General features: G+C 40.5%; 2 protein-coding genes across 5 annotated transcripts in view; both read left to right on the forward strand.

The window, feature by feature from the left end:
• Window positions 1-21,217, forward strand: part of si:dkey-237i9.1 (SEC14-like protein 1) — a 40,971-nt gene extending 19,754 nt beyond the window's left edge. For 3 of the 4 annotated variants that reach the window (XM_032536935.1, XM_032536962.1, XM_032536945.1), the window contains 15 exons: window positions 7,730-7,879; window positions 8,175-8,306; window positions 10,133-10,261; window positions 10,845-11,118; window positions 11,518-11,627; window positions 11,984-12,173; window positions 12,737-12,825; window positions 13,086-13,156; window positions 14,528-14,699; window positions 15,716-15,850; window positions 16,004-16,138; window positions 16,734-16,985; window positions 17,635-17,813; window positions 18,301-18,327; window positions 20,578-21,217. In XM_032536935.1, the coding sequence (XP_032392826.1) occupies window positions 7,730-7,879; window positions 8,175-8,306; window positions 10,133-10,261; window positions 10,845-11,118; window positions 11,518-11,627; window positions 11,984-12,173; window positions 12,737-12,825; window positions 13,086-13,156; window positions 14,528-14,699; window positions 15,716-15,850; window positions 16,004-16,138; window positions 16,734-16,985; window positions 17,635-17,813; window positions 18,301-18,327; window positions 20,578-20,683 (2,151 nt within the window). In that variant the 3' untranslated portion in view covers window positions 20,684-21,217. The remainder of the gene's footprint in view (window positions 1-7,729; window positions 7,880-8,174; window positions 8,307-10,132; window positions 10,262-10,844; window positions 11,119-11,517; window positions 11,628-11,983; window positions 12,174-12,736; window positions 12,826-13,085; window positions 13,157-14,527; window positions 14,700-15,715; window positions 15,851-16,003; window positions 16,139-16,733; window positions 16,986-17,634; window positions 17,814-18,300; window positions 18,328-20,577) is intronic. The other variant, XM_032536953.1, reaches the window with a different exon arrangement.
• A 4,397-nt stretch (window positions 21,218-25,614) lies between these two features.
• LOC116702666 (endonuclease V) overlaps window positions 25,615-26,483 on the forward strand; it is a 103,199-nt gene continuing 102,330 nt past the window's right edge. Inside the window, exon 1 of the mRNA XM_032537013.1 lies at window positions 25,615-25,936. The gene's annotated coding sequence lies outside the window, so the exon portion shown is untranslated. The remainder of the gene's footprint in view (window positions 25,937-26,483) is intronic.

The raw sequence follows: 26,483 nt of genomic DNA on the forward strand, positions 1-26,483 counted from the left end.
GCCATCATGGTGGTAGGAGGGTGTAGCCTGTCTTCTTTGCTTGTCTAGCGTGCAATGCTGGGTTGCAGGGCAAACCCTTCCATGAATAAACACCTTTATGGACACGTACTGTAAGCCTTACTCCAGGAAAAAAAGAATTATATAGTTCAGAATTTCCTATTTTTACTGTAATGACTTTTTTGATACCTGACTGATGGCCACCCTACTGCTTTCTATTTCCTGGTGCACACGTATATCCAGTCATGCATGCCTAAGATAGCACTGCAATTTAGCATATTGTAGTTCCAGGCAGTTCCGCCATTACAATGCACACTGCAGCATGATCCCTGGTAGGAGAGAAGTGGGTGGTATGGCATCCAGAGACCAAATGCTCTATTGTTGCATTGGTTCAATGAGGGAGCTTGTTCTCTCACCTACCCCACATTCAGTGTACACCTAAGCTCAAATGCATTAGGAGCTGATGGGGGGGTGGATAAACTTTTCATCCTGCCTGTCTTTAGATAATTGTAGGACTACCCTTGATTTACCATGACAAACCTTTTCCAACAGACTGACCTACATTGCTTTCTCTTTAGATGCGTCAGCAGCTCAAACCTTAAATTTGTTTAAATACTGCAAATACTATATTAAGCACTCTGCAAATGAAATAGTATTTGTTACTCAACTATATCAACACTGGAGGTTGTGTCCACAGCATTCCTGTAGCGTCGCAGTGTTAATCTGTTTAACTGGTTGGCCCAGCCATGGAGGCTTTTGATACATTACGGGATCTTTTCCCTGAAGTGGTTTCACCAAGATTTCTGCAAGAAGTGCATTTTTTTCAATTTAATTTCAACATTTTTGTATTCACATCATCTGAATTCCCTAGGTCTCTTGTTTGTAGTTGAGCCTCATAGGGGGGAAAAAAGAAGAAGGGATTTAACGCATGCTCTGAACAAGTGTAGTAAGTAAGAAAAAAACAAAAAAAAACATTTCTGTAGTAATCAAGTTAATGGAATGGCAGGAAAGGAAATAATATTTTTAGTTTATTTCTCTTTTTTTTCTTGTTTTCACTATCACAAAAGGATGAGTCCTTTTCCTTCTTGTTCATCGCTTGTACCCCGTTAACCAGTATAACCTGTCTCAGTTGTTGCCTGCTAATTCTCATGTAGAAAGATATCTTAAGGAAAAACTGTTCAGCCAGTTAGAAACCCAGAAGAAGCTGCCTGCTCAGTAACTTTCCTCCTGATTCCCCCTCCTTGTCGATGACCTAGTTTGGAATTTATAGCTTCGCACTCTAAAATGAAAACCAGGAGGAATTTTCCTTTCCATATGCTGCTCTTTATACCTCATTCTCAATAACCTATTCATCTCAAGTTATGTAAACAGATGCCAGCAAGGCCTTTGGCTTTTTTGCGGGCCATTATTTTCAGAAGCGGGTTGCGTGTCTGTGACAACCTGTTTCATGAATAGACGTTATATTATCTGACATTTGGCACCGCTGGCTCACTAATCTGCAATCCTTATAGTCTCTGAAATTTTCTCGTGATCGAGATTGTCCAAAAGACAGCATCCAAACATCGTCTTTGTGAGCCACATCGATCATGACACAGTCAGTCTGATTTGAGTTATTGCCATGTACATGGTGAACAATGCCCCAAAAAAAACCTGGGCTAGTGTGCAGGGTACAGTTCTCTTTATCAATGCTGTTTGAATCTCAACCCCTGCAATGACGTTCCCAAGGCCCAGGGTTGCCTGAGGTGGTGGATGGGAGATTGTACTAATTATTGCCACTAAATGTCGGCACACCCCTGCCAGCAGCACCCACTCAAAGCCAGGTTTGTTTGTATCTGAATTCAGAGTGTGTTTGTTATTCAAAATGCATGTTTTTTTTGTTTTTGTTTTTTAAAGGAAACTTCAGATAGCAGCTTTGGGGAAAGCCTGTGGCAGCATTCCAGACAATGTGGCCTGTTGTGGGTTGTCTGACAGCGAGTCTCATGTATCAGTGTGACTGCATGAATGTAGAACTGAAAGATGCTAAAATGTTACTGGGTTATTTCTTGCTGACATACCGGTATGTTTGTATCTCTTTTGTGTAATTTTCAAGTTTTTAACTAAGACCAGATGTGAAAGCCACCCTGACTCAGTGGTTTGTCCCTATACGAACAAAAGGCATGGTTTGTTCTGTATCCAAACCATTAAAAAGATTGAACCTATGATAGAACCTGAAGTGTTTTTTATACAACTCTAGTTAGTCACTCTTCTTCTTGGGAATTCTCTCTGAATACTTGGAAAAGTCACCAGATCGCCTGCTGCGTCTCAGCTTTTCTGTGCTTTGTTTGGCGGTATGTTTTGACATCATCTCCAAGCTGTCCTAAATATCTTAATTGTAAAGTAACCTTGACCAAAATGTTCCTGTTTTCCTAGAACCAGAAAAGTAGGGATGTGAATGATTAACCATTTAACTGACAATAAGGATTTTAACCATCATTAGAAAGAATTTTGAGGGATTAAAACTATCAGTTAAACAGTTTTAAAACAATAATATTAAAATTAGAAAGTAATTTAAACAAAGGGTTTGCATTTTAAAAGAATAACATGCAATAAAAACGTATTTCCTATCTGCTAGCAGCGTTTAAGCTTTTTTTTTTTTTTTTTGTGGAGAGCTACGCAACACATGCCACTATGTACACCAAAAAAAGCAGAGGCCAACCTCTGCGCGGATGTTTCTTCTATTACACAGCCATTTCTATAATCTCCAGATATGTGACTTCCTCTGCTACCGAGGAAGATAGAAGTATTCTTCAGTCAGCGTTGGTCCCAGGAGACCTAGAGGCCAAGAATGTTCATCTTACCCATGGCAGATTGGCCCTCTTGCAGATTGGCCCCTATAAGCAAATGGCACAACCCTATGATTCAACAAACTCAAAAAAGTGGAACTAGAATTTTTTTTTTAACATTCTGTAGTCTGGCAGCGAAAAGAGAATGGTCTTGTTGAACAAAAACTGACTAGCTCTGTGTGTTTGGGGCACTTTGCATTTGGCTGTGTAACTGAAGTTCATGTGAAGGTTGTTTAAAACTTATTATACAAGAACATTTACCATCAAGTCAATTCATTTCCTCTCCAACTTTCGGCTTCCTCTACTGCTGTAAATTGGTAGAAACATTGCATCAGAGTTGTTGTTGTTATGTTACAACAGCTTTGCCTTTGGGGCAGGGTGTTTCTTACTTTATGTCCAATCCAGTACATCGTTTTTGTGGTACTGTATTGCAATACATCGCACCATCATCAATACAATACATCTCTCTTTTCTAAACACAATCATGTTATCTGTCATGCCACCACAATGTGCGTTGTCAGAATGCTTACAGTAAATGCTGTTATGAGTACATTTCATTGTTGTCCATCTTACACTTCTTTTTTTTTGCCATAAATGTCACTTCCTTTATCTTGTATGCCTCTATTTATTGTCATTACTGTGTTGTTAGGAGGCAATCAATGTTTCAAACCAATAAGCAAGACTGTTTAATGGCAAGATTGGAATTGTAAACGATTTTTACGACAATCTGATGAAGTACATTGATTTTAAGGCGGCAACTAATGATTATTTTCACTGTCAACTGTCAATTAATTGGTCTTTTAAACATCAGAAATCAATGAATGTAGCCCATTGCTGTTTCCCAGAGCCCAAAGATCGACCGTCCCAATCCCAAAGAAAAAAAGCAGCATATCCACATACCGTATTTGTGACACAGGAACCAGAGAATGTTTGGCTTTTTAGCATATTTTTTTAAACATTTTTTTTTTTGCTGTACTTTATTTGCTAAAAGCCACATCGTGAATTGCTGCAAAGGGATCACATCAAACTTTAACTTTAAAACTTTAATTAAAAGTAACTGGGTATGTCATGGTGACCTCTTTTTCCTGCATTTGTCTGGACCGTGCTTGCAGCTATATTTTAGTTTTTTAGTTCTAGCCAGACAATGGCTGGGCTGCTTGCCAGCACTCTTGTTTTCTTGCTCTGTAGTACGTTATGCACGTATACATGCACCATGTAGCCCTTTGTAGTCCTAAAATGTATTATGTATCCCCGTGGAACTCCTAGATTTCCTGAATCTCCCTTCCTGAGCAAAATAGATCTTGTTTTCCATACCCATGCCCTTATCCTCATTGTCTGTTGTCCAAAGGGAAACTTGTTTTCTGTATATGCAGGAAGGAATTAAGTGACCATGTATTGTTTATAAATTTTCTCTCATGCGCCCCTGGAAAGCACATAAAATGTCCAGCCAAATTCCAGGGGCCATTACTCATGGCTTGGCCAATAGAGTGTTCAAACCATGGATGAATTAAGAGAACATGTCCTATCCCCATGGAGACTGGAAGGCTGTCTTTCTTTCACATGCCCGGTTGTTTTAGCTAGCTTGGAGACTTGGATAGGTTTTGTTATTTATATATATATATATATATATATATATATATATATATTGTACTTAACACCATTGAAGCAATGGACAAATGCATATTTACTGTGGTGGAGATTGTTTATCATGTCTATTTGCGTTGATGCGTCATCATTGCCTGCTCCGTATCCCGAGAGCCCAACCTCAGGGCAGGTGAATGTTTGTCATTAAACTGCTGCTTTGGCTGCTTACTGAGTAGTCACGTAGAACTCCGGTTTGGATATTAGATGAAGTGAATAGAGCATCGCCATTGTCAAGTATACAGCTCATTGTTAACCTAAAGACTTTTGTTTATTTTCAGCACACACCTGGCAATGTTATGTAATGTTGGATCCATGCTCTATTGTTGGATTTAATAGATTAATCAGCAGGTATCCAATTTCCCATGTTATCAGCACCATATTAGGGATAATAGGGAAAAGGACTCTTCCACACTGCGCCAACATAAAGCTGTATGTCAATTTAGACTTGAGTAATTATGGGGAGTGAATTGTCAAGCTGCTCCTGTGCAGTGTACGAAATTTAAAAAAATATGTTTGGTATTATGAGTGCATTTATATGTAACACCGATAAGTTGAAATAAGATGATGACTTAATGTAAGACCGTGATTTGTGATTTTATTTTATATTGTGATTTTTATTTATTTATTTATTATTATTTGTGATATATATATATATATATATATATAAATAAATTGAATAACAGGGAATTCTTACCTTGCCAAGAACTGAATTTGAGCCACTACCTGTAGTTGGTGGTAGGGATGGTAGGGAAGATTAACCTGATATCGTAACCTTCCTGTTTTTAACACTAAAACAGAAATGTTATTTTCCCCACAAGGGTAAGCTAAAAGTTGGGCTGTTTAGTTTTTCTCTGTTTTTTCATCAAACAATCATGGCTCTGCTGGAGGTGCTTTGTTCCTCTTAGTGGTTTACTGTCTCATGTAAAGCAAACCCTGTGTTTTTGTACCGTACGTCAGCCTATTGTTTGAGTGAAAAGCAGTGCCGGGTTTGACTGCACCTGGCATTTGTGGCCGAGGTTGTTGTTGACGCATGGTTGTTTTTTTATTAGATGAAACCGATGTTTACAGTCGGTGCTGGTTTGCTGACGGCAGTACAAAGCCTGCGCCCAGTGTTCCAGAGCATCAGGGCTGAAAAACCGAGCTCAGCATTCCCTCAGTCAGCGGACAGCGGTTAGCTGAGTGGCTCAGCAACCCTGGCAGTGGTACGCCAGGAGCTGCTGAACCCCACTGACCGCCTACTCACAAACAAAACAACAGCCTCTGTTGCTGATCCACATACTAAACAGTCTAAACCTACCCTTGTGTTTGTTGCATTGGGTGGAAATGCTCTGAACAAGGCAGTTTTGTTCAAACTGGTCGCAACGATTAAAGATTTATATTGACAGTAGGGCTGCACAATATGAGGAAAATATGCAACATGCATTAAAGTTGTTTAATATCGCGATGACGTTATTACTTGCGATAAATAAACAATGCACTCAGTTCCAACATTATTTTATTAAACATTACATTAAATATAAAAGGCAGCACTAAAAAGAGAATAATGGTTACATTTCAATAGCAGTTTTCTGCTTATATTTTTTTCAGTCAACACCAACAATCTCTGAGTGTCTTTCGCAATGTGTTTATTGCGCCAGTTGATATCGCGACATCAATAAAAAAACATAACAATATATTGTACAGCCCTAATTGACTGCAATGTGCAAATAGACCAATCAATACAATTGTCTCTGGTTAAGATATTTAACTTCAGCTTTTTGTTCAACGGTCACATTTATGTCACAGGGAATTCTGGTTTTTACAGAAGCTCAAAGACATGTGGGTTCCGTGCGCCATAGAACACAGCTCCTTTATCAGCGAGACTCAGCTGACACTGACTCAGCCATCCTAAAAAGCACTCGCTCTTTAAGTTCGCACAGTTTGTCCCTGCATTCATCTTTTTAGGCTTCAGGCATACTGTATGTTTTCTGGTCTATGTCCCCTTTGATGAAGTTGTGGATTTGCACTGCCACATTCCCTACAACTTGGTAGTTTTCCCTTATGTGGCCTTGGCTTTCTTTTTAGTTTTTTGCTTTTAAAACTCCATTATTCGCCCATTTGCTCATTCACCCATAAATAAATAGATTCATTCCTATCCTGGAGACTTAGGTTTCCGGATGGAGTTTCACAAGCTGTTAAAAATGAGGAAATATCACGTTGGTTTAATGCTGCAAGGATACCTGACATAAGAGTCTTAGACCAGTTCAGTGTTATGACTAAATTTGGCCATCTCTCCAGCCCATTTTATCATTAACATCGCATGTTTGATGTTGACTTACTAATCTAGACTTTTAATGTTTGCAATCTTGCCAATCAGATCCGGGATGGGAGAATGACAAAGATAAAGTAAGGGAAGAAATGGGTGCAGCTGCTGCACAATGTGCCGAAGGCCTGTTCTATAACTACTGGCTCTTTGCCCGTGTTTTGCATTTATGAGAACATATAATTTGGGCACACAAAGTTAAGCCCTTTTTTTTGTGTAAAGAAATAAAAGAAGTACTTTAGTTGAGTTTGAACCATTATCTGTTATGGCTTAACTTGAGTGAGAAGTTTGGAATGCTGCAAAGTTGAAGGAGCTTTTGTTGGGCCTCTCACTTGTTTTCTGCATACAGCTATTCCCTGCCCACCTATTCAGATTTTTCAGTCCCTCTTGGCTCAGTGCTTGCATTCTTACAGAATACATAAACTTTCTTTCAAATAGATTTTATATTAGCTGGCATTACAAAACGTAGTCGCATGATCAATTTAAGATTAATTTACCCTGAGCCTTATAAACAACATCAGCATACCCTTATGATACAAGATCTTTCCCAATGCTGTTTCAGAGCCATCATGCTAAAACTCCTTCAATTTGAAAGCATGTGTATTAATACCAACATGGGACATGAGCATTCAAATTATGTTTGTCACCAGCCAATGTGTCTGGTTTTCAGCCAGGCATTTTCTGCTTAATCTAAAACCCATTTAACTACCTTCATTTTATACACTAACAACTATAAAAAAAAATTCTAATAAAGGCGTTGTCTCAAACACAGCTGTCAGATATTTATTGTCTGCCCTCTGCACAGCATGTAGAAAGAGAGATGACACTGGGTAATTGAAACCTCTTTTTTTTTTTTCTTCAACCTACTTCATTCACAAAAGTGAAACTGGAAACCTGAGAGATATCTTACTAGATTGGAAACCTCTGTAAGCTGACATTTGTGTTCCCCCTTCTTTTTTTTCAGGCCTATGAGCGTCGGTTCCCCACCTGTCACCTTATCCCCATGTTTGTGGCGAGTGATGTGGTGGAAGAGGAGACCAATGAGGACGGTTCCACCACCAGGGTCGAGCGCCGCTGTGCCCTGGATGTGGACGCCCCGCGCCTGCTCAAAAGGGTATGTTGCACATTAGGTCGTCTAAACGACATTGTGGTTTTAGTGATTTTCTTCATTTTTTTTACCAACTCCTTCAGTGCTTCACTGCTTCAGAGTATAGATAATATATGATATAATATATAATAGTTTTTCATTGTCATTCATCCATTTGAAAAGTGTGTTTTCTATGTAAACAACATCATTCATTTGGAATATGTTCGTATTTACATACAGCTGTTTATTAGGCTGTAACCTTATTTTGGGTTCTCGTGTTGGTTTAGTTTCTGGTAACATGAGTTTTGTGTGTTGTTTGCAGATTGCGGGTGTGGACTATGTGTACTTCATCCAGAAAAACACGCTGAACCGAAAGGAGAGGACACTTCACATCGAGTCACATAATGAGACCTTCTCCAACAGAGTCATCATCCATGAGACCTGCTGCTATTCGGTCAGTAGCATACACACCCCACTGCCGTTCAGTGTGGGACTGTTGTCCAAAAGCAGCTTATAACACAAGTGTGTATGTTTGTAGTACAGATGGCCCTGGTGAGAGCAGTTTTCATAACCTGCCCAACCAGTTCAGTTCTACAGAACCACACATCTAAATTCTCACGCACGCACGCACGCACACACACACACACACACACACACACACACACCTATTCCTCCGGGTGTTCTCATAAATAAATAAAAATAAAACCTAGCGTGGTGGAATTTTGGGATTACTGTCTACCTCCTCATTGTCAGGAACATCTGCAGGAAGTGTGGTACATTTAGAATATTTTAGTCCTGTCAGCTACCAGCTACTTTTCAAATGCTAATATGGCTAACTGTCCAGCTGTGTTCTGTGATACCAGTGGTTCATTGAAATTAGCCAATTGACAGCAACATTGGCAGTGTTGTGAAAGCTATGAAGAGTTTTGTTTTATTGTTATATTTTACACACACACACACACACACACACACACACACACACACACACACACACACACACACACGTTCTGTAGCCGTAAAGCTGTTGTTCAGCTGCTAAATGGCAAGCTGCCGCCAGCACACCCATGTTAATGTCTGTGTCTCCTCTAATCTCTTCCCTGGTTCCCTGCACAGAAAGCCATGTTTAGACTTGCACCAAGCACATTGCTAGCTATCTCATCCTGTCTCTCGCACTGTGAATTATTCAGTCTGCTCACATTCTGGCTGAACACTAGTACTGATCTGAAACCAGCATGTCTTTCCTTGTCTCCCGGCCCCACTTATGTGTGCTGTGTGCTTAACTCTGTCTTCAGATCAGCCCATTCATGAGTGGATGTGCACTGAGTTAATGAGGTCAAGCACGTCGTATTAGCCTCCAACCAACTGTAGTGCTAATTTTAGGTCCAAGGCCACACAGAGGTTCTTATGGTGTGCTTTAGCACACTGTGCTAGCAGTAACCAGAATGGACAGCTCAATTAGACTAAGCTAATGGACCTGGCTAAAGCTAAAATATTTTGGTAGCCTAGGGTAATGAAGCTACCAGTACAGTGCTGTCAGAAGGCATCACATTTCTGACGTCTTTCCAGATGAAATTTTATTGTTGCCTGAATTAAAATGTTTGCTAAACCCAATGTTGGAACGGAGTGTGCGAACAAATCATTTTTACAATCACACAGTCCATCACTGCCAGTGTAAAACCTCATAATGGATCACTAGCAGGCTGAGATGTCAAAACACAGGAGAGTTCAGTAAAGAATGGATCACATTTTGATCCACTCTATTTTAGCCAATGCAGTCCATAGAAAGAAGCCCAGATTGACACAGATAGATCCCTAAAACATACACATAAAGGTCAATTTTTTTTCTTCTTTTTCTAAAGCATCACCTGCAAAGAGCTGCCATAGCAGTGCTAGAATAATTGTGCATTGTATTACTTTATATAACTGATATTGAAAAGCTAATCCAGCTAAATTGATTTTCTTTAGTTTTGTCTAAAAGAGACTCTTTTTAATATAGCCTATTAATTATATAGCTTCTCAAAACGCTCCCACCACACACCAGAAACATGTCCTGTATGTTTGCATGCTGTCCCTTTTAAGCTCCAAGCGGTTCATGTGTAAAGGGCTGGCTGATTTTATATGGACAGACTGACACACGCACTCACAGTGCACACAATGTGACAATTGCTCTTTGTGTGCGTCATTGTCGAGAGAAGCTGGGTGTGTGGTTACCATAGTAACCTGGTGGTCTTGTTTCCGCATATGAATGCACAGTATAATATTTTGTGTGTGTTGGTACAGGTTCACCCCGAGAATGAGGACTGGACGTGTTTTGAGCAGACCGCCAGCCTGGACATCAAGTCCTTCTTTGGCTTTGAGAGCACTGTGGAAAAGATTGCTATGAAGCAGTATGCCAGCAGTATCAAAAAGGTGTGTGTGTGTGTGTGTGTGAGAGAATGTTACACCTAATCAATACATGTACAGGTTTCTTTTGTACTTTCTGTGTATGTACAGAAACTCTCAACAGACAGTTTCAGATTACTGCATAATGATGTAGTATGGATGGAGTGGAATGGAGTATGGTAGTATGGATGATGCAGAACTGACATCAATCTGTTCTATGAAGTTTGGTGTTTAGTCTTTTCTGCAGCATGAGTCAGTCAGTCCGTCTCATGTTATAATTACATAAATAAGCTTGTATAATCTCTTTGAGTGGACAGGGGTCTTCTGTTTGTTAGCCAGTGAGTCATCTGCCTTCATTTAGGATAGATGTGTGCAATGTTGAGTGCATTCCCTATATTTTCGCTCTGTTTCCATTACCTAACACTTCAGTTCGAAATACTAAGTGCTTATGCAGAGCATTAGCCTTTGGTTGAATAATGTTGTAATGTAAAATAATATTGGTCTGCACTCCAAATACCTCACTTAAATCAGATTTCCCTGAATTCCCAGCCTCTTGTGCTATTTTTGCTGTAATTCTCACACTGCATGTCTTCACGTGTGTCCCTCACAGGGAAAGGAAATCATAGAGTTCTACCTGAAGGAGCTTGAAGACGAAGGGATCACCCATATCCCGCGCTGGACTCCCTCCTCCCTTCCCCTGCCTCTACCCAGACCAACCAGCCTCTTCACCAGCCCACCTGTCCTCCCAAAACTCGCAGTCACGCCCGCTGATTCCAACCCGCTGCCCAGCGATGCCACGGACAGCAGCTCTCAGGACGCCAAGCAGGACAGCAGCGCACTTCAGCCAGACAGCCTATCGGAGATCCTGGCTGGTACACCTGAAGGTTTGTTCCAACCAATGTTTGAAAAAAAAAAATAAGAGCCAGCCATCTTTGCGTGTTTAATGTATAGGAACAAGGGAAATCGTTTTACTAACTAGGAAAGTAGCACTGTTCAAATGACCGCAGAATACAGAGAAGAAATGCAATGAAAGCAAAGCCTTATTGATTAGTTACGGAGGGTAAGCACATTTCAAAAGCAAAAATAAGCAATGATTCTACAGAAGGTGGTCAAACTTCAATAGGTGTTGATTTGACACAGATATGACAGCATATTATGGGGCATTGGTTTAATTAAAGGTGTGTACCACATATAAATGTATACATTTATGTAATTTCTATGTTATTTTATGAATTGTTTGACTGAATGTTGTTGATGGGATGAGTTCTGTTTTTGTGTTTCAGATAAGTTGGATGCAGACTATATCAAACGTTACCTAGGCGACCTGACCCCCCTGCAGGAGAGCTGTCTGATCAGACTTCGCAAATGGCTGCAGGAGACGCACAAGGGAAAAGTAATTGTTATTCACTTTTTGTAGCAAAGTAATTGAACAGAATAGCAACTTTTAGGTGTGATGAACTAAGAAGACTAACTCCACCCCTCCACACTTAATCATTGTCAGGGACATCAGCAGTGGTTAAGGTAGATAGACTTTTGTCTCGCAGCTACCAGCTCATTTTCAAATGCTACGAGATATGGCTAACTGACCAGACGTTTATTTTTGTGATACCAGTGGTTCATTTGAAGTAGCCAATTGACAGTGACATTGGCAGTTTTGTGAAAGCTACAAAAGGTTTTGTTCCTTTGTTATCTTTTTCATAATTTGTTCCCAAATCGAGTACATCTAAACGCTCTCCCCTTACCATCCAGATCCCAAAGGACGAGCACATACTGCGTTTCTTGCGTGCCAGGGACTTCAACATGGACAAGGCGCGGGAGATCCTTTGCCAGTCCCTGACCTGGAGGAAGCAGCACCAGGTGGACTACCTGCTAGAGACCTGGAGCTCTCCACAGGTCCTCCAGGATTACTACACCGGGGGCTGGCACCACCATGACAGAGGCAAGACATATACATATACATGATTCATGTAGGCCGTATCGGAGCTGGCTATCTTTGAGCTGTTAACAAAAAGAAGCTCTCAGATCTCCAGTTTCTTAAATACTCAAGTTACACACACCACATGCATCAAAGCCATTCTAAGCAACCCACAGCCTTCAGCCATTCAAGAGAATTAAACATGAGGCCAATTTGTTGGCACTTACACCCACTAGCTTATACCCACACTTACGCCACTTTTACACCCACGCACTTCATGTTGATGCATGTTGTGGATTCCTTGTTAAGAACCGAGTGTGACTGTTGACAATATGAATCAAATTTAAATTACATGTTCCCACATCAGTAAAGAGTTCATCTTCCCATTTCAGTCTTTCCACACGTCTTTAGGATGACCAAACGGAGACCAAACATGAAAGCATTTCTCAGTGAACACAGTCACTTATTGTCTTACACAAATGAAGAACAGCCTGGCAAACTATGCAGATGTATCTATTTAACATGCAGCCTTGTAGAATGTGAATGTTTTATGGTAGATCGTGTAAATGTTTGTTTTACTCCTCTAGATGGTCGTCCTTTGTACGTCCTGAGGTTGGGCCAGATGGACACCAAAGGACTAGTCCGAGCTCTCGGAGAGGAGTCTCTGCTCAGACATGTACGTAGCACAACTTAAAACGCATTTCAGCCTGACTGTATCAGCCTGCTGTAATGTAGGTCGTAAGGTTTAGGTCAGGCAGTTGTTGGATCGGATTACAGATTAGGGAACGAATGTACGCTGGGATGGCAAGTGTAATAACACCAGGATGTGTACAGTACAGTACATGTATAAATAGTCAGCCTATTTTTGAAGCTCAGGTTACGAGTGTGGAAGCCAAACCCTCAACAGAGCACTGAGTTCATGTTATGTCATTTCAGGTGCTGTCTATTAATGAGGAGGGTCTGAGACGTTGTGAGGAGAACACCAAGGTGTTTGGTCGACCTATCAGGTAAACCTTTAGTACAGATCAATGTAGGCAGCCAGTTTGATAATCAGTTAATTGTGGAAGTCATTTATAAAGCAAAAACGCCAACAGTCTCTACTGCCAACTTCTCAAACCTGTAGATTTGCTGTTTTTTACTATTATTGTGAACTCAATTATTTTAGATGTTATGACTGTTAAGCCCCTTTCACACATGCATAGGGCTGGGTATCATTAAAAAATGGCCGCTACCAATACCGGGACTTTGATACCGGTTCTTGAACGATAGTTTTTCCCAATACCAATTTTACAATATCCATTCTTCATTCATTTTTTGATACTCATCAATACTAAGGAGGCAATTAAGCCAGATTGGGTACCCAGCCCTACACATGTAGTCTTTCCCATGTGTGACTGGGAGCAGAGATAGATATTCAAGGAAATCTGTACTGTCAATTTCCCACCTCAAGACATAGTAGCAATCTTGGAAAAATGCCAGCATGGCTGTGTTTTGAATGCAAGCAGGAACATTTCAGCAATAGACACTGCTGGATTGTCCCTTCCCCTATCCATTCTGTAATTGCCTTGGCAAGTGTGAAAAGATGCAAGGCGGTAATGATCCTGAAAGTGGCTGCATGTTTGAATAGTGAAAATCACTAGCGGGGCCCTGGGAATTAGTGATGGTTATTTTTCTCTATTTTCTCACAATTTATAAAAGTTTTTGCCACATGCTCGCACTGTAGTTTTGGATGGCATACTCTTGAATGGTACTAAAAAGTGCTAGAATAAAGAATACAAAAGTGGAATAAATAATTTGGAGTACAAATATATATTACAACATGTATAATATAACTCAAATGTACCATGTGCTAGACAAGCCCGAGAATATAAAGAGATCTGTACATCCTAATGTGCTGACAATGAATCAACCACAATGAATCAAACAAGTGTCTTTTTATAATAATAAACAATTAAAATAATAACAAAAAAATTAAGTTGCAGAGGTGAAGAGAAACACAGTTTCAACTTAATAGAAAAGATGAACATTTTGACTACCAAACACTGTACAAATTTGCAGGATTCAGTGAGTAAGTCCGGAAATGGAAGGAATGCACGAGGCTCTTTGAGTGCTCTAATTCAGATGGCAATGGAGACAGTGAGAGGCAGGGAACAGAGATGGTATCTGTCACTTGGCAGCCCTCTCAAACAGGAGGAGGTGGCTGCTGGGCTAAGAGCCATGCAGGACGGCATGTGAACTATGTATGGCTGTCACGCCATAGCCTACAGCCAGCATAGATGGAGTTTTCCAGTTGTGTGTTTGTGGCGTGGCTTTATCTCTCTCTCTCTCTCTCTCTCTCTCTCTCTCTCTCCCTCTCTCCCTCTCTCCCTCTTCTGTAGCTGTTGGACATGTCTGGTGGATCTGGAGGGGCTGAACATGCGTCACCTGTGGCGACCGGGCGTCAAGGCGCTGCTGAGGATCATCGAGGTCGTGGAGGCCAACTACCCAGAGACTCTGGGACGGCTGCTTATATTGAGAGCTCCCAGGGTTTTCCCTGTCCTCTGGACATTGGTAAGAACCAGCAATCTGGAATAGTCTTCTCACAGTATCAGTTTTCAAATTGATATGAAAAGGTGTTTCTAGTGTGTGGTCCACCCTCATTTTCATGAGGACATCATGAATATAAATATACGAACAGCTCAATTCCGGGTCGGTTTTGAATCCTTTACAATCCTCTAATTGTATCCATCTGCTGAAAGTCCGACCGAGGTTGTCTCGGGTTTTCCCGTTGTCTGTCACTCTCCCCTTTTAGCTTTTAGTTGTTCTTCTTTTAAAGGTTCAGTAAGTGATTTCCGCCCAAAGATTGTTGATATTTGAATTCAACTGTCAAACTAAGCTCCGCCCCCCCCATATTCATGGTCAGATAACTACTGACCGGCCCATTCACATGCTGCTTACCCCCCTCCCGCCCCCACCATCCACTGACGCCAACTGTTGCTGATTAGCTGACATAGTGGTTTGTGGCTTGTGTACTCCTTTCCGTTTGTTTTCCATTTACAGAGCCAGGGCTATCTAACAAGTGTATTGGATTAACATCACTTACTATACCTTTTAATTTCCTTCTTTTTGGGATGACCCCCCCAACCATAACTACAACAGATAACTTGTAAAATGACATTAAAATACAATTACACTGTTACAAAGAAATGTCCTGCTACCTTTTACTCGGCTGGATGCAATAACACAGACTTTTCCGGTGTTCCACCGAAATCTGTGACCCATCAGAATGTGTGACTGTAGAGCCGGTCTGCCTGCTGTAAATCATTTTGTCACTTGGTGGGGGAAAAAAAGATCTGGGCAAAGGCACTAATAAAAACTAATTAAAAACAGCGTGATTTTCACTGTTAGTCTCGATTGCTGTTACAGGATATTTATGATCATCAGATGGAAAATGAAATAGTTTCAGAAACATTTTAAGTTCCTCGTAGCTACTTTTAAAGTCATACATTTTTGCCATGGAATAACGAGGATGCATTGCAACATTTGATTTGCTCATAAAACATATCCACGTCTGCCTCTGCCCTTAGGTGAGTCCATTCATTGATGAGAACACCCGCAAGAAGTTCCTCATCTACGCCGGCAATGACTACCAGGGTCCTGGTGGGTTGGTGGACTACATAGACAAGGAGATCATCCCTGACTTCCTGGCTGGAGAATGTATGGTGAGTGTCAGTTAAAGATTTAAAGTCTTAGCTTATCTTTTGAGAATATTAGTTCTGAATATGAACTTTTCAGAGACATGACCGCACCCACACTGAGATCCTCTTGCTGACCCAATTCTGTGTTGTGTATTTGTCTGTGCGCATGCTCTGCAGTGCGAGGTACCAGAGGGCGGCCTTGTTCCCAAGTCAATGTACCGCACAGCTGAGGAGCTCGAGAACGAAGATGTCCGCCTGTGGACCGAGACAATCTACCAAAGCGCCAGCATCTTCAAGGGAGCTCCACACGAGGTGAGGCTCAACATAAAGCACCAAAGGGAGAAGAAAAGATGGAAAGCGTGTAGTGATGTCTGAAATGGGCATGTAGGGCACTGGGAACAGAGAGAGAGAGAGGTCTGCCATCTAGTGGTTGTATGTGGTAGAGGACTTCTTTGTTTTTTAATTCGGATGTGGAACAAATGTGGCATGGCTTTAATACATAAGCTCTCTGACATAAAGTTAATTATGTAACATCATTTATACCAAAGGGAAGGTGGGGCATCGTCAAACATAATCACCCTTCTGGAAATGGTTTTGATTTCATGTTAATGAGCTCATAACCTCACAAACTGGTGTTTAGTGTTTTCTCGCTGCTCTGCTCTATCACTTTTTATTTTGCCACATTTCTTTTTAAAATTTCAATTAGCATTCCACTGTTATGAATGACTGTAATAAAGAGTGCACAAGGTTCACAGCCATAGTGCATTATTCCTGCCACCAGGATTCTCACCTCGCTAAAACTTTATTTCGGTTAAGTTCTTGTGTTTCTCTCCTAAAAACATCTCACAATTTTCATTTCTGGCCAACCTTGCCATGTCTGTCCTCCCTCCCTCTCTCCCCCAACCAGCTTCTGATCGAGATCATCGATGCCTCCTCAGTCATCACCTGGGACTTTGACATGTGCAAAGGCGATGTTGTTTTCAACATCTACCACTCCAAGCGGGCCCCCCAGCCTACGCGTAAAGACCCCCTGGGACCCCACGGCATCACCTCCCCAGTAGGCAACAATGTCCAGCTCATTGACAAGTCATGGACGCTGGGGCAAGATTACAGCATGGTGGAGTCCCCGCTTATCTGCAAGGAGGGCGAGAGCGTGCAGGTGAGGTTCCAGGATTGTAAAAGGATGCATAATAGTTTTACCTTTGATTAGTAAATTTATTTTAATGGGTTGTTACTAGGGGTGATCCGAGTATCCGGCTGAAACGAGTATCCGGTACGGATAAAGCACTTTTGCCGAGTACAAGTATTATCCGAGTAATATGAGTCAATATCCGAGAAAAAAAAAAATCACACTGATCATAAAAAAATAAAAAGTAAAAAATAAAGAGTCATATTGAGTATGAAAACTCTTGTTCATTACATTTTACTTCATAATTGCAACCGCATGTGTTGTATTCATTGTTGAAAAACGTTCTGTATATAGTTTGTTTGTTACCATGACAACACCATTGATCTGAAGCTTGATGCTGTCATGTAAATAGTTTTCAAATCAGCAATAAATATAACAATTTTTGATCAACTCATCAATTGCATGCTTAAATAACATACCGGTTAAAGCCCCGCACATTTCAAGAGAACCTGACCCACTTCCTGGTTAAATCTGATCACTTCCGGTTTAGGCCCCGCCCAGTCCGAGTACGGATCCGGATACAGATAATTCATGTGGTATACAGATACAGATAATGCTGTACTCGCTCATCCCTAGTTGTTACTTGCGTGTTTGTACTAATAATCTGCCCTCTCCTCAGGGTTCCCATATTACGCGGTGGCCAGGTTTCTACATCCTCCAGTGGAAGTTCCACAGCATGCCGGCCTGCGCGGCCACCAACCTGCCCCGAGTGGACGACGTGCTGGCCACCCTGCAGGTCTCCTCACATAAGTGCAAAGTCATGTTCTACACTGAGGTGTTGGGCTCTGAAGACTTCAGGTTAGTAACTCTGTGTGTGTGGTGTGTGTGTGTGTGTGTGTGTGTGTGGTGTGTGTGTGTGTGTTGTGTGTGTGTGTTGTGTGTGTGTGTGTGTACATACATTTATGTTCATGCTATATACATAAAGTGTACATACGTGTCCATATTTTTGCTGTTTTACCATGAAGTTGTGATAGTTTTAATTTCAAACATTATTCCTTTATGATTGCTCATTTTTTGCTCCTTCCTTCTTTCCGTTTCCCCCTCTATACCAATCTGCAATAGTGCCACGTATGACATTTAATATTTTTGAATGAATAAAATCTGTAATGTTGCTAAAAATGACACTATAAAACTGATTTAAGAACATCATGATGTTTAGGCCCAGAGTTTTGAAATGCTTCCCTCTCTCAGAGACTCCTTTTAATTTATCTTTTTCTGTCCAATCCACTCCTGCTCTATCGCTCACAACCCTCTCCTCCTCCTGCTCTGTCTTCTCCCTGTGAAGACTGGCTTGCTGTGATGTGCAGAGTTTGTAAGTGGCTCAGTGTTTGTCCCTTTTTTTTCCTTTAGCACTAGCTCATTGTCATTGCTGCTAATTTAAATAAACAGCCCCAGCCATGGCAGTCACACTTCTGATGCAGCAAAGAGATGCTTGTTTGCGTCTGTTCTTGCTCATGGATTTTGTTAGCACTTGCTAACAGGATGTTGTTGCTTTGGTCACCCTGTAGAAAGAATCACTGAGACTACAATCTACTTGCTGGCTTCAGTCACCTTGCCTCCTTGCCAAGTTCAGCAGACTAGTGCTCAACTGCTGTATGTCCATGTGTGCACAAACGCAACATACACCAACACGTGCACTTGTAAACTAACTTAAAAGACATTCCCTGGCATTTGTACTTTTCACTCATCCATTTGTTCTACCAACTTACTGAATCTCACTTTGCTTTCCGTGCACCTGCTATTTCATTTTTACTTTGGCTTCTGAAGCAGACTAGAGAGCCCCATCTAACTCATTCTAGTCGCATTTAACTGGATGTTTTTCTAAGGGTTGACACATCATGTTGACATTGAAATTTCTAAATCTCCTACCCCAACTTCAACCAAGAATGTGAAATTTAGGTAACGCTTTATTTTGCCATGCCTGTAATGTATCTGCACCACAACCTATACACACATGCCACACATTCATAATGCATTTGGAAAGTGGTTATTAATTATTATAATTTGTTTGTTGTTGCTTGTGATCCCTCATCACTGGATATTGCATCAGTGACATTTATGAACAGTTTCATACAGTATTTTTCTTCTTTTTTTTTAGCGTTAAAAGTATCTATTTTTTTTACTAATAAAAAAGCAAGAATGTGAGAAAAGTCCAAAATCAGACTTATGTTACAGCAATGTATTTTCGGTCTTATTCCTTTAATCATATGTTGACCCTTTAAGGGGTCCCGGCACCCAGGTTAAAGCAACGGCAATAGGATGGCTAATGACAACAAAACATTACAAATACGACTACTGAAACTGTTAGTCGATCAACAAAAGATTCATTGCCATAATCGATCAATCATTTAAAATGACTTAAACAAAAATGCCAAACATTTGGTGGTTCCAGCTTCTCAAATGGGATGGTTTGCTGATATATATTTCTGTTTTATACCATATTTATCTAATTACAGACACTAACTGATTAAAGTTAGTTAGGGACAGTTAATTTGACCTGCCCTCTTTACTTTTCATTTTATTAATTTAACTGGCGAAAGCAATCCTCAATACCGGCTAAAAATGAGAAGTTATTACCTATATGTTTGAACATCGAGTTTTCATAAAAAGACTCAGAACTCAGTGATTTGCACCGGTGTGCCCAATTTCCATCATTCATACACTCAAATACTGCATGTGAAATGCTAACTTATAGCCCTGAAGTTTTGCTTTGGAGATGGGACGATCATTTTACTTTCTCTAAGTGTAATAAGAAAGTAAGGTTTATTTATGTAGCATTTTCACAGATACAAAATCACAAAGTGCTTAAAATTAAAAACATTAAAAAACAATACAAGTAATAAAAAAGACTAAATATATAGCTTATAATTCTAATAATAAATAGTGTGGTCAGAGTGGTAACTTCTGATACTGCCCTCTCATGAGACTTAAAGTCCTTTAATGGAAAAGTAGGAAAATGTAATGTAAAATATTTCAATTTATTATTATAACGAGTATAACGAAAAAACCCATCATAATGCATTTTCATGTGTTGTCATGCATCATGTAGGTATGTATGATACATAATAGACATTGGCCTCATAGAAAGTATTGCAAGAATGTGTTGTCAAGTAGTCCGTATGTTAACTCACATCAAGACTCCCTTTTTTGAATTTTTAATGTAAAACAAAAGAAGTACAAAATGCTTCATGCTTTGCCAGAGGCAGGAAACCAGAACACCAAAGGCTTTTTTAGATCTGCATCTACTCTTAAAACACCCTGAGTTTCACCCAAAGCAAACGAACTACTGGAACATGCAAAGAATTTGGCAGTTAAGATCCTCTCACACACTTCAACCTTTCTAGCTGACACACTGTTGGTTGTTGCAGTCCATGGCAGAGCCTGAGTGTGAATGAATCTCCCTCCTGTAGCTTTGATCTGGCTGCATGGTTCTGCATCATGAGCACAGGTCGTGCACCCAGAATGCATTCAGTGATTCAGTGGCAGACTGCGGTTGCATACATTTGAAGTTACCCGTGTAGTGTTCAGTTTGTGTCCACTCACATGTTGTCTCCTACCTCAGGGGTTCGATGACCAGCCTGGAGTCGAGCCACAGTGGCTTCTCTCAGCTCAGCGCCGTCACCACCTCTTCCAGCCAATCACAGTCCAGCTCCATGATCTCCAGGTAGGACCTGGACGCTGAGGATTTCAATCCTCCACCCACTACCCTTTATCGTCAACTCCGAAGCCAACTCTCCTCCTCCTGCCCTTCCTCGCCATCTTTGGACTCTGTTCCTCATTGCACAGCCAGTCTCTATGGAACTGAAGCATGCTTGCACAAACAGAAGACAAAGTATAAAAAGAATTTGAGGCAAAGCCCTCCCCTCCCCCTAAGAAAACAGACTGTGTAACAATTTCAAAGGGCTGATTTTTTGCACAAAAGTGATATATTTTTTTGTGCCTGGCATCTCTGCTGGGCAGCAGTTTGAATCAGAACTTTAGCAGAATGTTTGTTCGGAAAGGTCGGGAGATGAATTGCGGTGCCTTTGTGGCACCAGAAGCTGAAAGAAGCAATATTCTCATCCTTGGAGCTACGGGACTGGATGAAGACACTGGAGGCGCTGTTACATATATGCATTTACGTCTACTCCCACACGTACAGTGCTGAGACAACGCATACCTCATTCACGTGCGCTCTCTGGAAAATTGGATGTGCTGTTACACACACAAAACCTCCCCACACACACACACACACACACACACACACACACACACACACACACACCAACACACACACACCCACACACCACACACCACAACCACACACTCACACATACACATACCACCACAAGGGGTGGGCACAAGAACCGATTCCTTATGTTTTTAAAAATTACAATTCCAGTGGAATTGTTGCTTTAATGGAATAGTTTGGAGGATTTTGTTTCAAATCTGATCATCCAATCAAAATTTAATATGCACATGTTTTGGTTTCCGTAGCGGTAGACGCTTGTTGTGTTGCAGCCATGGAGCATAGAACAGGAGCGGATTGGACAGAAAAAGATAAATTAAAAGGAGTCTCTGAGAGAGGGAAGCATTTCAAAACTCTGGGCCTAAACATAATGATGTTCTTAAGTCAGTTAATAGTGTCAACATTTAATATGCGCATGTTTTGGTTTCTGTTGTGGTAGACGTTGTGTTGCAGCCATGGAGCACAGTAAGCAGTGCTCTAATGTGGCTTTATTTTGTGTTGAAAAAGCCCTGTAAAACTGCAACCAACTGTTGAATCAAAAATAAAACCTTCGTCTTATTTGTGAAATCAGAATGTGACCAGTTTCAACTACACCCCTCAAAGAAACAGAATCGTTAAATCCAAATGATGCCCAACCCTACTCTCACACTCTCTCTTTCTCACACACACACACACACACACACCACACACACACACACACACACACACACACACACACACACACACACACACACACACACTTTTTCCTCCGGGTCCAAGGATGTTTGATGACATGCAAAAATGTACAGAGTTTGCCATTACCAGAGGGATTTGTTCAATCTGGTGAAATGTTAATAGGTCAAGCGTGGGTGGGCGGGGTAGACTCTAAACTGGACCTGGGTCAAAGATCACTTGCATTTGTGTGAACTTGGTTTTTCAATTGTCATGGAGTTACAAAGTGGGTGGAGTTTATTGAATCACGACAATACAGATGGCGACCGCAAAGTTGCCAGTTGACGGGGAAACTACCTGAAAGTGTATTTTCCCGTGGCTGTGAGAGCTTTCCACCATTCATCTTATTGTGTAATGTGGCAAACCCCACTCGTCTGTCTCATGAGGGCTTTATCACACCTTGAAAAACATTTGAGTATTTGACCTGGGTCTGACTCTTAGCGAAGTCAAAATCCGCTAGAAGCAATAACACGAGTTTGACTTACTACTGTGTGAAATATTTCTATTTATCATGAAGATGTTTGTGGACGATCATGGGTGCTGATTGCAGATGAGCTTTTAGTCGTTAGTTGTGTGTACAGGAAGGCAGACGGTGGCAAACTGAGCCAGTAAACAACAAAGTTCTGTAGCGCCAACACTCACTTCCTCGTCTCCGTTACCATTCTGTCAGGAGAGAAACAAAAATAACTCGCCAGATTTTCTCCTGGACACTTTTTTTTTTTTTTTTTAATTTCCTTGGGATGACCCAAGTTAGTTTGCTTTCTGTCCAGCATCTGTCTGGAACTCGGGTCAAAATCAAGTCGTAATGGAGACGCCATGTGATTTGTGAATGTGCTGCTGATTGGCTAGCGCTCGCAAGCCAATGAATAGCCTGAATTTGTGATGTAATTGGGCAGAACCACCATCCTTCTCTGCTTATTTTTCAGAGTGATGTAGATTTCTTTGTGATTTTCATTTGACGGTGCGCCAGTAGACAACACATATGATACTGTACATGTACTAGTGTTGGTTGGAGGTTGTTACTGTCTTTTTGGAGATGAGTACTTGATGGGGTGAAGCAGTGTGGTGTGTTACTGCATGCTCACGTGGTGATTGGGTTTACAGATTTATTATTCAAGAATTAAGAAATAGCCATTTTAAGAGTATGTGTCAATAAATACCATTTCAGCCTTTGTAAGCATTACTTAAACGTACTTGCTTTTTACAACGTCACCACTGTATTAGATGGGATGATTGTGAACATTTCAAAATGCAACACATCCATGCAACAGATTTGAAGACAGCTTATTTGGTTGATTAGCATTGACGACTTCACTTAGATCTGATTTCCTATAAAGGGCAGAAATGAGCGACATTTCCAAGCGTCATTCTTGTGCTGTTGCTATTGTTACTGAGTGCAGCTAACTGCAAAAATAAAAAATGCATAGATAGGACAGCGGCTTTCTCCTTATATGGGAATAAGACTCCTGGAAAAACTGGCCCTGCCTGTTGTGTTTTTTTTTGATACATTGAAGCTGCTTGTTTTTGTTACTATTAATTAAAAGGTCAAGGGTTAACTTGTGGTAACTATATGTCATGAACTGCAATAACATGAAATGATTTACTGAGAAAAAGAACCTCAGATTGTGGGTTATTAAAAAGTGTGTATGAGGGTTCAAAATTAGCACCATGTACCAGCAAAATGCTGGTAGAATATGCACAAAATTAATGGTAATCTATTGAGTCACTGGTAAAAATGTGTACATTCACTAGCCAATTGGCTGGTGGACGAAAAAGTAAATTTTGGACCCAATGATGGTGTAAAAGACTGAATGTTAGAAACGGTGGGGGATAAAAGATCATGCCAGCAAAATGTGTGTAAACAGACCCTATGTCTCACACGGCACGTGTGTTTCTCTGCTCGGCCTCTTCTCACTTTCTAAAGCATGTCTAGAGTCGCATTACTAACTTTCCTTCACCTGGTTATTGCTTCAGGAGACTCGCTTTCCATTTCTTCAACGGTTCCACTGATGATGAAACAAGTAAAATCAATTCCAGACCAAACAACTCTTGTAGTTCCCCTTTGTCTCGTTTTCTCTCCATCAACTCGTTGTCACTTGCACACTCCAGTTTTGCTATTTTGCAAACACTTCATCGTTTATGTCTTAGAAAGCAGAGTGGACCTTGATTGAGCCCATAGGCATAAAGGATTGTACTCCGATGTATTTAATTTTGTTTCATTTCCATTTTAGTTCAGTGTTGCACATACCAGAAACCTTCCATGGTCTGCTGTCTCCTGCCTCTTTGACTTTAGCTCTTATGGTGTGTATACACTTTTCATCAAGATCTCATTAATAAATGAGGGCTATAACTTGTCTTGACTTGTTCAAAACATTTATCTTTCTCCCTGCGTCCTTCTCTGACATCTTGCATATCTTCTCTTTACCTTGATGTGAGGAATTATGTGCAAAAGTACATGTTGGGATTCATGAGACTATGGCGCCTTTACATTTTTGGAAACAATAAACTTGAATTATGAGAGAAAACAAACATGCAATTGTGTCACATTCATTTCTTTTTCCATGTGTCTTTGCTAGTTCTGATAATGTGATGAATTAAGTTAAATAACTATCAATTCCATGATTTCATACTGTATAATTTGACCAAGAGGTGAAAAAAAGAAAAGCAGATGGCTAAGAACAGAGCCCTGGGGCACACCATATATCACAGGAATATTCCCGGATTTGCATAATTGATTTTTCTTTTCAGAATTCTACATTATATTATAGGCAGGAAATGTGGGGAGAAAGAATCAAACCGAGAACATTGTGGTTATGTGGAATGCACCTTGACTTGCCATGATTAGGCTACCATGGCAACCCTAGCTGGAACAGTTTTCACTGGTAAAATGATTTTACTTAAAGATGAGTTCACATGTGTCTCTGCATCCTCTATTGATTTGATCTATTATCCTATCTGTTTCTCATCAGTGGACATGTCTGTCTCAGTCCATGCAGAAGTCCTGTCTCCCAGGGTTACTTTATTTTTTATTTGACAAGCCATAATGCTCTTAGGATCACTCTTCCTCATACCAAAAAAAACACATGTTGCCATTTCCATTGGGAGCTCCTTGCTGGAACTGAGTAATTCTCTATCCATTTTTGTGTACTCAATCTCATTTTAATTGTTACTTTGTTCTTTGCATCACAAATTTGTCCATTACCAGATTTTTGAATCTTGCTAGCTGAACTTCTCTCCGTGAAATTGCTGTCATCGCTGGTCATGTTTGTATCACACCAGTAACTCTATTTTCTTAACCTCTGTGCTCATTATAGTAATAGCTCACTAGTAATTGATAAAAACTATTTTAACAGTCCCTTCCTGGCTACATCAGTCCTTTTTTGCAGCTTAGCCCATTAAACAGACAATATAACTGCCGTTAGAAGCATTCTATTTATTATCAGATAAAATTCTAATAACTGATAAGATGTAATAATTGAAGCAAGAGTTTGAATAGTTGTAACATTTTAAAAACACATTGCTTTTTTTTCTTTTCTTTTTTTAAACAAAGGTGCGCATAGAGCTGCAGTGTTTTTTTCCATTAGTGTAATTCACCCATCTGGCCACTAGATGGGAGGATGTTCCCGCTCAACACCACACTGGCCGCTTCACAGTGACGTCAGTACGCGGAAGCAAAACAACGATACGTCAGGTACATCTGTCAGACTGTAGAGTCTAAAGTCTCTACCTACACGTCTGTTTGTGTCAGAAACTCATGCACATATTAAGAGAATTACATCCATAATAATAATAACGCGTCAGAAACAGAAACACCTGACCACACTCTTCAATAGGAACCGAAGCAGCAGCTAACGTTAGCATGTAAGATAATGTGTTAACAGCATAGACTCTTCTGGCAACTTCTGACGCTAGCACGCCGGGTCAGCTAGCTAGCTAACTTACGCAGCAGCGTCGAACGTCTCCTTCAGATATTCAACACGAAGTAAGTTATAATGTTTTTTTGCAAACTACAAATCATGTTATGGACAATTTGCTATTAGTCAACAGCATAAAGCTACGTAGCGTGCCTAGTATTTTAGAAACCCGGGTGAAAAACAATATGTCCTTTCTTCTTCTATTTAAATTCCCAGGTTGTACGTGCAGGAGGAAAACGCTGCCACCTACCCTCTACTTCAATCTAGTAAGACGTTAGAGGCACAAATAACAAACTGAAGATACAGGGGGTTTTCTAGATAATAAGAAGAGAAAATCAATATATCCTTATGTATAGGCCTAAATATTACAGAGGAATAGAAATAACGTTTTAAATTCACATATTTAGATTTTTGACAAATAGTATTCATGCTCAGTTTAGTCCTACAATATCTGTTAGTTTATTGTTGTCTTATTTTCTGCACTTTTTAATTTGCTGTTTTTATTTTATGGGACAGTGACAGGACAGGGACACTTTCTGCTGTTCCACCTCTATGTTTGGTGTTGGGAATGTTTTATTGGTAAAAAATAACGTTGCATTTTGAAAGTATTTTGTG

Source organism: Etheostoma spectabile, chromosome 2, assembly GCF_008692095.1.
Source record: "Etheostoma spectabile isolate EspeVRDwgs_2016 chromosome 2, UIUC_Espe_1.0, whole genome shotgun sequence".
Lineage (NCBI taxonomy): Eukaryota > Metazoa > Chordata > Actinopteri > Perciformes > Percidae > Etheostoma > Etheostoma spectabile.